The sequence below is a fragment of the Balaenoptera physalus genome (assembly GCF_965194825.1).
Source record: "Balaenoptera physalus genome assembly, chromosome: 17".
NCBI classification, from domain to species: Eukaryota; Metazoa; Chordata; class Mammalia; order Artiodactyla; family Balaenopteridae; genus Balaenoptera; species Balaenoptera physalus.
Window position 1 is genome coordinate 49,320,778 of NC_138895.1, and position 16,443 is coordinate 49,337,220.

At 36.4% G+C, this 16,443-nt stretch overlaps 1 protein-coding gene across 2 annotated transcripts in view; it reads right to left on the reverse strand.

Annotated features, from left to right (window-relative positions):
• RGS22 (regulator of G protein signaling 22) overlaps positions 1-16,443 on the reverse strand; it is a 182,870-nt gene that overhangs the window by 15,175 nt on the left and 151,252 nt on the right. For both annotated transcript variants that reach the window (XM_082432682.1, XM_082432681.1), the window contains one exon: positions 11,377-11,475. In XM_082432682.1, coding sequence (XP_082288808.1) covers positions 11,377-11,475 — 99 coding nt within the window. The remainder of the gene's footprint in view (positions 1-11,376; positions 11,476-16,443) is intronic.

The window sequence follows — 16,443 nt, forward strand, 5'->3', positions numbered from 1 at the left end:
AGCACAATTTGCTGAAGAGGCTGTCTTTTCCACATTACATATTTTTGCCTCCTTTGTTATAGATTAATTGCCCATATCAGTGTGGAATCATTTCTGGGCTCTTTATTTGGTTCCATTAATATACGTGTCTGATTTTGTGCCAGTACCATACAGTTTTGAAAACTGTAGCTTTGTAGTATAGTTTGAAATGAGGGATGTGTGATATCTCCTGTTTTTGTTCTTTCTTAAAAGTGTTTTGGCTATTCGAGGTCTTCTGTGTTTCTCACAAATTTTAGAATTATTTGTTCTATTTCTGTGAGGAATGCCATTGGTATTTTGATAAGCATTGCACTGAATCTGTAGATTGCCTGGGTATGTGGTCATTTTAACAATATTAATTCTTTCAATCCATGAGCACAGTATATCTTTCCATCTGTTTGTGTCATCTTCAATTACTTTCACAGGTACCTCGTAGTTTTCTGAGTACTGTTCTTTTATCTCCTTTGTTAGATTTATCCGAGATATTTTATTCTTTTGAATGTGACTGTGAATAGGTTTTCATTTCTCTTTCTGGTAGTTTGTTGTTATTGTGCAGAAATGCAACAGATTTCTATAGATTAATTTTGTATCCTGCAACTTTACTGAATTCACTCATGAGTTCTAGTAGTTATTTGGTGGTGTTTATAGGATTTTCTACATATAGTATCATGCCATCTATAAACAGTGACAGTTTTACTTCTTCCTTCCCAATTTGGATTCTATTTAGTTCTTTTTCTTGCCTAACTGCTGTGGCTAGGACTTCCAATACTATATTGAATAAAAGTGACCAGAGTGGGTATATTTGTCTTTGTCCTGATCTCAGAGGAAATGCTTTTAGCTTTCCAACACTGAGTATGATATTAGCTGTGCACCTGTTATATATAGCCTTATTATGTTGAGATATGTTCCTTTATACCCACTTTGTTGAGTACTTTTATCATAAATGTGAATTTTGTTAAAAGCTTTTTCTTCATCTATTGAGATGATTATATGATTTTTATTCTTCAGTTTGTTAATGTGGTGTATCACATTGATTGATTTGCAAATACTGAACCATTCTTGTATCAGTGGGGTAAATGCCACATGATCATGGTGTAAGATCCTTTTAATGTATTGTTGAATTTGGTTTCCTAATATTTTGTTGAGGATTTTCGCAGCTATGCTCATCAGTAATATTGGCCTGTAATATTTTCATGTGTGATATCTTTGTCCAGTTTTGGTATCAGGGTGATGCTGGCCTCATAGATTGAGTTGGGAAGCATTCCTTCCTCTACAATTTTTTGAAATAGTTTGAGAAGGATAGGTGTTAAGTGTTCTCTAAATGTTTGATAGAATTTAAATGTGAAACCATCTGGTCCTGGAACTTTTTTTTTTTTAACATCTTTATTGGAGTATAATTGCTTTACAATGGTGTGTTACTTTCTGCTTTATAACAAAGTGAATCAGTTATACATATACATATGTTCCCATATCTCTTCCCTCTTGCATCTCCCTCCCTCCCGCCCTCCCTATCCCACACCTCCAGGTGGCCACAAAGCACAGAGCTGATCTCCCTGTGCTATGCAGTTGCTTCCCACTAGCTATCTATTTTACATTTGGTAGTGTATATATGTCCATGCCACTCTCTCTCTTTGTCACATGTTACCCTTCCCCCTCCTCATATCCTCAAGTCCATTCTCTAGTAGGTCTGTGTCTTTATTCTCATCTTGCCACTAGGTTCTTCATGACCTTTTTTTTTTTCCCCTTAGATTCCATATATATGTGTTAGCATACTGTATTTGTTTTTCTCTTTCTGACTTACTTCACTCTGTATGACAGACTCTAACTCCATCCACCTCACTACAAATAACTCCATTTCCTTTCTTTTTATGGCTGAGTAATATTCCATTGTATATATGTGCCACATCTTCTTTATCCATTCATCCCATGATGGACACTTAGGTTGCTTCCATGTCCTGGCTATTGTAAATAGAGCTGCAATGAACATTTTGGTACATGACTCTTTTTGAATTATGGTTTTCTCAGGGTATATGCCCAGTAGTGGGATTGCTGGGTCATATGGTAGTTCTATTTTTAGTTTTTTAAGGAACGTCCATACTGTTCTCCATAGTGGCTGTATCAATTTACATTCCCACCAACAGTGCAAGAGGGTTCCTTTTCTCCACACCCTCTCCAGCATTTATTGTTTCTAGATTTTTTGATGATGGCCATTCTGACTGGTGTGAGATGATATCTCATTGTAGTTTTGATTTGCATTTCTCTAATGATTAATGATGTTGAGTATTCTTTCATGTGTTTGTTGGCAATCTGTATATCTTCTTTGTAGAAATGTCGATTTAGGTCTTCTGCACATTTTTGGATTGGGTTGTTTGTTTTTTTGTTATTGAGCTGCATGAGCTGCTTGTAAATCTTGGAGATTAATCCTTTGTCAGTTGCTTCATTTGCAAATATTTTCTCCCATTCTGAGGGTTGTCTTTTGGTCTTGTTTATGGCTTCCTTTGCTGTGCAAAAGCTTTTAAGTTTCATTAGGTCCCATTTGGTCCTGGAACTGTTTGATTACTGAATCAACTTCTTTACTGTTAATTGGCCTGTTCATATTTCCTATTTCTTTCTGATTCGGTCTTGAGAGATTGTACATTTCTAGGAATTTGTCCATTTCATGTGGGTTGTCCATTTTAATGACATATAATTGTTTGTAGTAATCTCTTATACTCCTTTGTATTTCTATGGTGCCAATGTAACTTCTCCTTTTTCATTTCTGATTTTATTGATTCGAGCCCTTTCTCATTTTTTCTTGGTGAGTCTTGCTAAAGGTTTATCAATTTTGTTTATCTTTTCAAAAACCAGCATTTGGTTTCATTGATCTTTTATTTACTTTTTTGGTCTCTATCTTATTTATTTCCTCTCTGATCTTTATTATTTCCTTCCTTCTGTGACTTTGGGCTTCATTTGTTCTTCTTTATCTAATTCTGTTACATGATAGGTTAGGTTGTTTATTCGAGATTTTTCTTCTTTCTTGAGGAAGGCCTATATGGCTATAAACTTCCTTCTTAGAATTGCTTTTGCTGCATCCCATATAGTTTTAAAAAATTGAAGTATAGCTGATTTACAATGCTGTGTTAATTTCTGCTGTACAGCAAAGTGATTCGGTTATATATATATTATACATATACACACATACATACAATCTTTTAAATATTGTTTTCCATTATGGCTTATTACAAGATATTGAACATAGTTCCCTGTGCTATACAGTAGGACCTTATTGCTTATCCATTCTATATATACTAGTTTGCATTTGCTAGCCCCAAACTTCCACTCCATTCCTCCCCCACCCCCCTTTCCTTGGCAACCACAAGTCTGTTCTCTATGTCTGTGAGTCTGTTTCTCTTTTGTAGATAAGTTCATTTGTGTCATATTTTAGATTCCACACATAAGTGATATCATATGGTATTTGTCTTTCTTCTTCTGACTTACTTCACTTAGTATCATAATCTCTAGGTCTATCCATGTTGCTGCAAATAGCATTATTTCATTCTTTTTTATGGCTGAGTAGTATTACATTGTATATATGTACCACATCTTCTTTACTCAACTGTTGATGGACATTTAGGTTGTTTCCAGGTATTGGCTATTGTAAATAGTACTGCTATGAACATAGAGGTGCATGTATCTTTTTGAATTATTGTCTGCATATATGCCCAGAGGTGGGATTGCTGGATCACATGGCAACTCTATTTTTAGTTTTTTGAGGAAACCCCATACTGTTTTCCATCGTGGTTGTACCAGGAGGGTTCCCTTTTCTCCACACCCTCTCCAGCATTTGTTATTTGTAGATTTTTTTAAATGATGGCCATTCTGACTCGTGCAAGGTGGTACCTCATTGCAGTTTTGATTTGCATTTCTCTAATAATTAGAGATGTTGAGCATCTTTTCATGTGCCTGTTGGCCATCTGTATGTCTTCTTTGGAGAAATGTCTGTTTAGGTTTTCTGCCCATTTTTCAATTGGGTTGTTTGTTTTTTTGTTGTTGAGTTGTATGAGCTGTTTGTATATTTTAGAAGTTAAGCCTTTGTTGGTTGCATCATTTGCAAATATTTTCTCCCATTCCATAGGTTGTCTTTTCCTTTTGTTTGTGGTTTCCTTTGCCATACAAAAGCTTGTCAGTTTGATTCACTCCAATTTGTTTATTTTTGCTTTTATTTCTATTGTCTTGGGAGACTGACCTAAGAAAACATTGCTATGATTTATGTCAGAGAATGTTTTGCCTATGATCTCTTCTAGGAGTTTTATGGTGTCTTATGTTTAAGTCTTTAAGCCATTTTGAGTTTATTTTTGTGTATGGTGTGAGGGTGTGTTCTAACTTCATTGGTTCACATGTGACTGTCCAACTTTCCCAACAGCACCTGCTGAAGAGACTGTCTTTTTCCCATTGTATATCCTTGCCTCCTTTGTCAAAGATTAATTGACCATAGGTGTGTGGGTTTATTTCTGAGCTCTCTATTCTGTTCCATCCATCCATATGTCTGTTTTTGTGCCAATACCACGCTGTTTTGATTAATGTGTCTTTGCATCCCATACAGTTTTGAGTGTTGCATTTCCATTTTCATTTATCTGGAGGTATTTTCTAGTTTCCTCTTTGATTTCTTCATTGACCCATTGGTTTTTTAGTAGATTGTTGTTTAGTAGATTGTTGTTTAGTCTCGTTTCATAACATTTGTTGGAGAAAATGCTTGATATAATTTCTATCCTCTTAAATTTGTTGAGACTTGTTTTGTGGCCTAACATGTGCTCTATCCTTGAGAATGTTCCATGTGCGCTCAAAAAGAATGTGTATTCTACTGTTTTAGGATGTAATGTCCTGTAGATATCTATTAAGTCCAACTGGTCTATTGTGTTATTTAAGACCACTTATGCCATATTGATTTTCTTTCTGGATGATCCATCCATTGATGTAAGTGGACTACTCCTACTATTATTATATTATTGTCAATTTCTCCCTTTAGGTCTGTTAATATTTGCTTTATATATTTAGGTGCTCCTGTATTGGGTGCATATATGTTAACGCGTATACTGTTCTCTTCTTGTATTGATCCTTTTATCATTATATAATGCTCTTCTTTTTCTTTTGTTATAGTCTTTATTTTAAAGTTTATTTTGTCTGAGTATTGTTACTGGAAATTTGTCATTTCCATTTGCATGAAATTTCTTTTTCCATACCCTCACTTTCAATCTGTGTGTCTTGAGCTCTGATATGAATCTCTTATAAGCAACATGTAGCTGGATTTTTTTTAATCCAATCAGCCACCCTATGACTTTTCATTGGAGTATCTAGTCCATTGACATTTAAAATGATTATTGATAAGTATGTACTTATTTTGTTACTTGTTTTCTGATTGTTTCTGTAGTTCTTATCTTTTCATTTCTTCTTCTTTTAGTTTATTCTCTTGTGGTTTGATGATTTTCTTTAGTGGTATGCTTGTGTTCCTTTCTCTCCAATTTCTGTGTATCAATTGTGGGTTTTTGATTTGTGGTTTTAATGGGGTTCATATATTTTGATGTAAAACTATATCTATTTGTTTTAAACTGATAGTCATTTAAGTTCAAACATATTCTAAAAGCTCTACATTTTTTACTCCCCTCCCCCACGTTTTGTGTTTTTGATTTCATATTTAACATCTTCATGATTATCCCCTGTTTATTTAGTTATAGTTGATTTTACAAGTTTTGTCTTTTAATCTTCATACTAGCTTATTTAGGTGGTTGATCCACAGCCATTACTATATATTTGACTTTATTAGTGGGATTTTTCCTTTTCTATAAACTCTTCTTGTTGTAGCCTTTTATTTCCTCTTAGAGAAGACCCTTAAACACTCCTTTTAGGGCCAGTTTCGTATTGAGAAACTCTTTCAGTTTTTGTTTGTTTGATAAGTTCTTTATCTCTCCTTCAGTTCTGAATGATAAACTTTCCGGGCAGATTATCCCAGGTTGTAGGTGTTTCCCTTTCAGCACTTTAAATATATCATGTCATTCCCTTTTGGCCAGCAAACTTCCTGCAGAAAAATTAGTTGATTGCCTATGGGGTTGTATGTGACGTTTTTTTCTCTTGCTGCCTTTAAAATTTTCCCCTTATCGTTAACTTTTGCCAATTTAATTATGATGTCTTGGTGTGGGTCTCTTTGGGTTCATCTTGTTTGGGACCCTCTGTGTTTCCTATATCTGTATATCTATTTCGTTCTTCAGGTTTGGGAAATTTTGAGCCATAATTTCATGAAACACATTTTCAATCCCTTTCTCTCTTCTCGTTTTGGGACCCATATAATGCGAATGTTAGTACACTTGATGTTGTCTTAGAGGTCCCTTAAACTGTCCTCATTTAAAAATTGTAGTTTTCTTTTTCTTGTTCTTATTGGGTGATTTTCATTTTTCTCTCTTCCAGGTCACTTATGCATTCTTTTGTATCACATAGTCTCCTGTTAATCACTTCTAGTGTGTTTTTCATTTTAGGCATTGTATTCTTCAGCTCTGACTGGTCCTTTTTTACATTTTCTAGTCCCTTGTTAAAATGTTCACTGTGTTTTCCATTATTTTCACAAGTTCAGTGAACATTCTTATTACTAATGCTATAAACTCTCTATGTGGTAAATTATTTATCTGTTTCATTTTTTTTCAGAGTTTTTTCTTGTTCTTTCATTTGAGACAAATTCCTCTGTCTTCTCATTTTAACTTTTTATATCTCTATGAAATTAGGTGAAACAGTTTACCTATCCTGGTCTTGAAGATGTGTCCTTTTATGGGAGTGTCCCTATGCAGTCATCATGTGCCCAGTGGTTTGGTGGGAGAGCTGGATATGAAGTGAGCACAGGTCACGTCTTCCCCCAGGTTGCTGTGGCAGCTATCACCTTTGTGGACTGCAGCCAGCACCAGGTATAAGCAAGGGCCTCTCCTATGCTCAGTGTCCATCACCACCCTATCAGGGGTAGGGGTGGGTCCAAAGTTGCTGGAGCAGAAGCACTGAGGATCAGGTCTGAGCTGGTTCCTTTCCCTCTAAGTGTGCACTCTCCTCCCTCCTGACAATGGCACCTTCACCTTAGAGGGAAAGAGCACCAAACAAAGAGGGGCCAGAGCAGGTTCCTAGTGCAGGCTGGGGCATGTGCTGGAATGGCCATGGGAAACTGGCCAGAGCCCTGGGTAGTTTCAATCTGCTTCCTCCACCTTGTTTTGTGAGTAAGCAAGCATGAGTGGAGTCTAGGTTTCTTACAGCCCTCCAGTAAGTCCTGCTGGTCTTCAAACCAGCTAAGGGGACTTGTCTTCCTGATGTTGGGTCTCAGAGCTGGGGTTCCCAATATGTACGTTGAACCCCTTACTCCCCAGGGAGGATCTCTGAGCCCATGATATCCCCCTCCTCTTCTGTGTCTCCTTCTAGGGGTGCAGGTCCTGACCTGATAGCTTCCCCTCACTTCCTACCTGACTCTGTAGATCTTTTCTTACAGCCTTGGTTGTAGAACTGTCTTTCTGCAAATCTAGTTTGTTCTCACAAGTAGATGTATTTTTGATGTGTTTGTGGGGGACCTGAGTTCAGCATCCTCCTACTCTGCCATCTTGATCTCCCAATCAAAAGTAATTTTTGATTGGTATGTTTTTATTGCCATTTTATTATTTGTTTTGGGGTTGTTTTGTAGTTCATTTTCTTTCCTTTCTTCTTCTTTTGTTCTCTTCCCTTTTTATTTGATGACTACCTTAATGTTATATTTGTATTTCTTTTTCTCTTTGAGTGTGTACCTGTTATAGATTTTTGGTTTGTGGTTACCATGAAGTTTATATATAGCAATCTCTCTATATATATGTTTATCTTATGTTGCTGATCTCTTAAGATCAAATGCATTTTAACGACCCTGCATTTTTTACTGCTCCCTCCAAATTTACTAGTTATGACTCCATATTTTACATCATTTTGTTTTTTGTATCCCTTAACTACATATTGTGGCTATAGATGATTTTATGACTTTTATTTTTGAACTTTCCTACTAGCTTTATAAGTGGTTAATACACTACCTTTACTATATATTTGCCTTTAACAATGGTATTTTTCCTTTTGTAATTTTCACATTTCTAGCTGTGGCCTTTTCTTTTCCATGTAGAGGAGTTCCTTTAACATTTCTCGTAAGGTTGGTTTCGTGGTGCTAAACTCTTTTAACTTTTGCTTTTCTGTAAAACTTTTGATATCTCCTTCAAATCTGAATGAAAGCCTTGTTGGGTAGGTTGTAGGTTTTCCCTTTCATCACTTTAAATTTATCATGCCATTCCCATCTGGCCTGTAGAGTTGCTGCTGAAAAGTCAGCTGATAACCTAATGCGAGTTCACTTGTACATAACTTGTTGCTTTTTCCTTGATGCTTTTAATAGTCTCTTTTTATGTTTAATTTTTGCCATTTTATTTTATTTTATTTTATTTTAGGTAAGAAATGGGTTTATTTAGAGAGAAACACACTCCACAGACAGAATGTGGGCCATCTCAGAAGGTGAGAGTGGCCTTGGGAGAAACGCATTCCACAGACAGAGCGCAAGCCATCTCAGAAGGTGGGAAAGGCCTAATTTTTGCCATTTTAAATAGAATGTGTCTTGTTACAGTCCTCTTTGATTTGATCCTGTTTGGGACTCTCTGTGCTTCCCAGACCTGGATGTCTGTTTCCTTTCCCAGGTTGGGAAATTTTCAGCTATTATGTGCTCAAATAAGTTCTCCACCCCTTTCTCTCTCTTTCTTCTCCTTCTGGGACCCCTATAATGTGAATGTTAGTGTGGTTGATGTTGTCCCAGAAGTTTCTTAAACTGTCCTCATTAAAACATTTTTTTTCTTTTTTCTTTTCCACTTCAGTGATTTCCACTATTCTGTCTTTCAGTTCACTGATCTGTTCCTCTGTACCATTTTGTTGATTTCTTCTAGAGTATTTTTAATTTCAGTTATTGCATTCTTCAGCTCTGTTTGGTTCATCTTTATATTTTCTAACTCTGTTAAAAACTTCTAACTCTGTTCACACATTCTTCTCCCAAGTTCTTTGAGCATCTTCATGATCATTATCTTAAACTCTTTATTGAGTAGATTGCTTATCTCCACTAGTTCTTCTTCTGGAGTTTTATCTTATTCCTCTGTTTGGAACATATTTCTTTGTCACCTCATTTTGCCTATTCAGTTTTATTTCTATGCATTTTGTAGGTTGGTTATGTTTCCTGATATTAGAGAAGTGGTCTTATGTAGGAAACATACTATGGGGTCAGAAGTGCACTCCTGTCTGGTCACCAGACCTATATGATTTAGGGATGCTCTCTCTGTGGACTGCCTGGGTCCTTCTGTTGTGGCAGGCTGACTGCTACAGGTGTGCTGGTAGGTGTGGCTGGCCCCGTCTGGTTGGTTGCCAGGACCTGCCTTGTGTAGGGGCTGTCAGCCACTGGTAGGGGGGGCTAGGTCCTGGCACAGCTGGCTGCAAGGTCAGGGAAGTCCTGGTCTTGGTCCACCGGTTGGCAGGACTGGGTAATGAGACTGGTTTTGGAGCTAATGTAGGCTTGCTGATTGGTGGGGCTATGACCCAGGGCATCCCAGGATGGTGCTGGTCTACCAGTTGGTGGGTTAGGTCTTACAGCTGGCTGTGGGGCTGCTGTGGTCTTGGGGCTGTCTAGCCCCTTGATGTAAATTTTTAAACTCCCTGGCCCTAGGTTGGTGGGGCAGGGATGTGAGTGTTTTCGTGTAGTATTTCTCAGTGAACCAATGTTGAAAAAGTTTTATAGCTTTCTTGACAGGTATTCAGTCACATTTATACATTCAATTTGACTATGAATTTAGGTGCTTAGGAAAGATCCAAGTTTTTTTTTGGGGGGGGGGTAGTTATGCTTTTGGATCAATTACCATTCTTCAGTGTGCAAAATCTACCTGCAACATGCATATACAGAGCAGCCACACTTGCAAAATCATAGTGTATTATTATTTTACCAATTACTAGAGTAATTCAACATGTGTACCTTAATAGCAATAATAATAATAATAATTTATATTTATAAAATGCTTTTGGTTTCCAAAAGCTTTTTAGTTTCTTACAAAAGTCTTGAGATATATGACAGGATATCACCATCATAATCATCATCATCATCATCATTCCTTTCTCTCTCTTTCTCTTTAACAGATAAGGAAACAGGCTCAAAGGAGAAGTGATTTTTTTTTTTAGGCTTCAAAGTAATGCTGACTTGTAAGTGACAGAGTAAAAATTAGAAGCCTAGTATCTCTAATTCCACATCTCCTCCCTTTATTTTTACACAGTGTTTCTGAAACTTAATGCTAGTTGTTTGCTAATAAATGTACTTCCAAATGGCATTATTAGGTATCACACACTTTTAGACATGTCTTTTTCAATATACGGTTCCACAAAATTGGACATTTCTCTTCTCTTAATAATAGCTTTGTAGTCTACTGGTTATCTTAGCTGGGTAGCTGAACACATTTGACATTCTCAAGTATCAAAAAGATTGTTTCTTAAGCTAGTATTATCCTATGATACAAACAATTTCAATACCAGTCTTTAAAAATGGACATAAACTTATGAAATTACTGGGACATAATATTAATGTATGTTATACATGTAAGTATAAACATAAAAACTCTACATGTGGGCTTCCCTGGTGGCGCAGTGGTTGAGAATCTGCCTGCCAATGCAGGGGACATGGGTTCAAGCCCTGGTCTGGGAAGATCCCACATGCCGCAGAGCAACTGGGCCCGTGAGCCACAATTACTGAGCCTGCGCATCTGGAGCCTGTGCTCTGCAACAAGAGAGGCCACGATAGTGAGAGGCCCACGCACCGCGATGAGGAGTGGCCCCAGCTTGCCACAACTAGAGAAAGCCCTAGCACAGAAACGAAGACCCAACACAGCCATAAAAAACAAACAAACAAAAAAAACTCTACATGTATTAGTTGATGATGATGTATTAGTCAATTTTATGACCACTTTAAAGATTTAAAAAACTGAAACTAGAATGTGACATTCTTTCTTTTCTTGACCCAAGAAGATATCAACTTATATATATTCTCTTATTCTATATCATTATCTCTTTTCCAATAAGATAGTTATTTCAACTTCTGCCACTAAAATCTTCTTCATATGTATCAAGAAATCATTTCCCCTGATTATGTTGTCCAGGATCAGCTGAAATTTTAATGTTCTCTGAAGGCTCAAGAAAATTCTCTTCCAATCTCTCTTAGTGATATAATTTTAGCCTCATTTTCAAACAAACACAACTTTACTACTATAAAATGACTCAGTTATTGCATTCTGCTATCCAATGCTCTACAGAAGTGATATCTTTCCTGCTTACCTGTCGGCCGTATGCTTGCAGGCCTAAACCTGGGTCACTGATTAAAGTGGCTGTTTTGATAGCAGATCCTGAAGTACTTGGATATTGTTTGATTCCATCCTGTAATTATATTAAATTAAATTATTCCAAAAAAGGGGTAACACTACATTAACATAATCTTACAGTTCAGAAGTCATAACATTATATGAAAAAATATTTTGTGGTAAGCACCACACCACAAGGTTTCATCAAGTCAATGTCATGAATATGACATATTCTATTGTTATGATCTTTAATTTCTTTCATACTAATATAAAAATATTAAAAAATAAATGAGAGAAATTACAAAGTAGAATGTAATCATCACCCCCAAATTCTAGCTTCCAAGAAAAACCACTACAAACATTTTCATGAACATCCATCCAAACTTCTCACTAGACAAATGCTTAGATATAATCTATAACTTGAATATTGATATTTTATTACCTAAATTTCATATAAATGGAATCACACTATACAAGCTCTTTTAAAATCTGCTTTTTCATGAAAACATTTCTCTGTGAATAAAGAAAGAACAGGAATATAAGGGCAGGGTCTTTGTATCATTCACCAAGTATGCCTACTGCAGAACACAGAGTATATACTTAAATATTTGTTGGATGATGGAATGCATAAATTACATCATCATTTTCACTGGATGAATGGTCTTTTTAAAAAATTTTATTTATTTAATTTTATTTTTGGCTGTGTTGGGTCTTCATTGCTGCGCACGGGCTTTCTCCAGTTGCAGCGAGCGGGGGCTACTCTTCCTTGCTGTGCGCGGGCTTTTCATTGCGGTGGCTTCTCTTGTTGTGGAGCACAGGCTCTAGGCACGCGAGCTTCAGTAGTTGTGGCACGTGGGCTCAATAGTTGTGGCTCTTGGGCTCTAGAGCGCAGGCTCAGTAGTTGTGGCACACGGGCTTAGTTGCTCCACAGCATGTGGGATCTTCCCGGACCAGGGCTTGAACCAGTGTCCCCTGCATTGGCAGGTGGATTCTTAAGCACTGTGCCACCAGAGAAGCCCTGAATGGTCTTATACACTCAAATATTTGTTGAATGATTAAAGAATAAACTACATTATCAGTTCAACAGGTGAATAATATTCTAGTAAAGGAATGTACCATAGATGATTTAACCAATACCTGAAATTTAAGTCATTTAAAATTTTTACTATTATAAACAATGCTGTATACAAACATCTTTCTGCTTTTCAAAAATTCTCTCCTTTAGAATAAATGTTTAGAAGTCTATCTGCCGGATTAAAAAGAATGAACATTTTAAACAATAAAAGTTGTCAAACTGCCCTTCAGAAACAAAGCACCATTTTACACTTTCTCCAATAATGCATGAATTTGCAGGCCTCTTCCTCATACCCTCAACCAACACTGGATATTTTCTTCTTTGCCAGTCTGCATGTCTTTGGTTACTAGTGAGGTTGAACACCTTTTAATGCTTTTAATCATTTGTATTTCTTTTGAGAATTGCCTGTTGATGCCCTTTGCCCTATTTTTTTGTTAAGAGTATTTATGATTTATTTTTATAACATATCATACACTTTATGTTTTCCCAATTTGTCTTTTAACCTTGTTTTTTGCCATTTAAAATTTAAAAATTTTTATTGATCCTTTGTTAATGAATTTGCCACTGTTCATTTTAAGTACTTGATATTAAACTACATGAAAGTTTTCCATGAGATTGTTTCTCCTGTCATAACTTTCTTCAGATTACTTAGTTTCATTTGATTCCTTTATAAGAATGAGAAATGAAGGATATAATTGATATTAGTATTTTTATTATAAAGAAGGCCAATTACTGTTACAATATTAAAAAGATAATAACTAACATTTACTGTATGACATGTATTATTCTTCACATACTATATTTAATTCTACCCTGTGATGTGAGTTCTATTACTATTTCCATTTTCCTGAAAAAAAAAAAAATGAGGTTTTGGGAAGTGAAGTGGTTTCCCTGAGATATTAGAACTGATCAGTGATAAAGCTAGGATTCAAAACCAGGCAGTCTGACTCTAGAAACTGCACTCCTAATCACTATACTATATTGTCTCAGATCAAATGATACCTTACAATTGTATAGTGAAATACCTTACACGTTCTTTTATTCATATCATTTCAATGAATCCCTTTCAAATCATATGAGATTAATATTATCACCATTAGTTGATAGATGAATTTGAGGTTAAGAGGGTTATGAGTCATGCCCATGGTTACCTAGTGAAATCCAATGTTTTTCATAGTGAGTGATTTTTTTCAGAGGATACATTTTTTTTTAAATTAATTAATTTATTTATTTTTTGGGCTGTGTTGGGTCTTCGATTCTGTGCGAGGGCTTTCTCTAGTTGCGGCAAGCGGGGGTCACTCTTCATCGCGGTGCGCGGGCCTCTCACTATCACGGCCTCTCTTTTTGCGGAGCACAGGCTCCAGACGCGCAGGCTCAGTAGTTGTGGCTCACGGGCTTTAGTTGCTCCGCGGCATGTGGGATCCTCCCAGACCAGGGCTCGAACCCGTGTCCCCTGCATTGGCAGGCAGATTCTCAACCATTGCGCCACCAGGGAAGCCCAGAGGATATATTTTTACATTACAAAAAAAATTTATGAGTTTCCCATATTCACTTTTTCCAACATTTCCTCATACGTCTTCATTGACAATGAAATCCTGGAACAAATGTCGACTCTACTGGTCTTCCTTAGCTTACACTTTCCGTGTTAAAATAAGTGCATGTGCGAAATTTGTAGTTACTAATAAGTGATGGCAATATGTTTATTGTGTAAAATAAGAATATTCAAAAGTAGAATTCCTATGTTTTCTTTAGGATTAGTCACCCTACAAAACGAATGTCAATATTTGTACCTAACCCTGTTAGCAGTTACCAGTTGACAGATATGGACAGATCAGAAGATCACTTAAGGACATTTGCATTTCCATAACTGAAGTATAATATGGACGATATAAACATACATTCTGGATTTTCTGGAGAAGCAGCAATTGCAGATTTTCTCTACCCTCATCACACTGTAGGTTTCAACTTTTGTTTCAGACAATATGTTTACCATATATCTAAGCAAACTGAAAATACCTGGGATGACACTTAGAGAGCTGTGAAGTTCTTCATAAGTGTTTAGGATACAGTAAGAGATCTTTATATCCTCCTTACTTCTATATTCTTTATTCAATAAGTATATATTTAGAACCATTTGTTAAAATCCTACTATTTAAGACTAACTCAAATTTACCTTTTCTTTGAGATCCTTTACCTTTCCCCCACAAATAATTAATTCCTCATTTTCTGGGATTTCAGTTTTTGTTTATATTCTTTTCAGTTAAGTGTATGTGTGTATCTATCTATCCTTACACTATATGTAAATTATATTCATATCCCTAGCATATGTAGTAGGGATCAATATGAATAGATGACCAATAAAACTCTATGTAGTAGATGATCAGTAAAAGTCTGGTGAAAGAAGGAAGAAAAGGATGAGGAGGGGAGGCTCTTTTGAGAGACTGTTTAGGCCACATTAGTAGAAAATGCAGCAGACTCACGTGAGACTCATCTGATTGGTGAAGTTATTCATGTGCCACAGGTGGAATCAGAAAAGAGCTCCAAGCATACATGTTAGACAACATTCTATTTTTTCTCCCTACATCAACCCTTCAAATATATTTCCTTCCTGAGCCTACCAACTTAGGATCACATTCATGCAGCTCAGTCAGACATGGACTTGCCTCAAGGGACTGGAGAAGGTAAATGAGAGGATTTTTATTTAGTGAACTCTGTTTTTAGTCAGATTACATAGATTGGGCCAGATGCATAGTTGGTTTGAGGGGGAAATCAGCTTTTGTATTATTTGATCTATCATTTATCACCTAAACCACTGGAAGGGAAATAATTGCAGAAATTGTTAAAATAAATAATCCAAAAATAATTATATTTAAGTTAAATAACATTTCATTTCCATACATGGGATATATATGTGTATATATTGGCTCCATGGTTAAATAACTCACAATACATCAACAAAAATATGTGAAGCCACATTGTGAAGAGCTGATTCAGTAGAAGCAAGATTTTGCAGACACCTCTTCCTATTTTCTTGCTCTTATGTCTTCCCTGATTCTCATTCCCTGAGGGTACTGGAAATACCCTCAACCTCCAGATGATAGAATACATCAACCAAAGATAAGCTTCTGAAAATGTGATAATTTTTTGTAGCATCATTCATATGAAAATGTTATTATATATTAAATACTTATAAAAACATTTATAACACTCACATAAGATATGAATAACAACAATACCACCAAAGCTTAAGAAATGCAGTATCACCAGTACCTCTGTTCCCCTTTGTGTCACTCTCCAATCCCATCATCTATCTCCACCCAACCCATGAAGGTAACCGCTATACTGAATTTTGTATGTTTATCATTCCTTTTTCTTTTCAAACTTCGGGTTTGTTTGTTTGTTTGTTTGTTTGTTTATGGCTGTGTTGGGTCTTCGTGTCTGTGCGAGGGCTTTCTCTAGTTGCGGCAACTGGGGGCCACTCTTCATTGTGGTGCACGGGCCTCTCATTATCGCGGCCTCTCTTGTTGCGGAGCACAGGCTCCAGACGTGCAGGCTCAGTAATTGTGGCTCACAGGCCTAGTTGCTCCGCGGCAAGTGGGATCTTCCCAGACCAGGGCTCGAACCCGTGTCCCCTGCATTGGCAGGCAGATTCTCAACCACTGTGCCACCAGGGAAGCCCCCTTTTTCTTATTTATAATTTCCCACATTTGTATTGATTAGTTTTATACGAATTTTAACTTTACTGGTTCTATTCATTTGCAACTTTTTCACTCAACATTATACTCCTGCTATATACCTATGTTTATTATTGTGGTTATAGTTAATTTGTTTCCCATCACAGCACTGTGTTCTACTACATGAATTTGTTTTTCCAATCTCCTGTTAATAGACATTTGAATAGCTTCTGATTTTTTGCTATAGAAAGCATGGGTGCTATAAACCATGTGCATGTCTCCTGATATTTGTGTC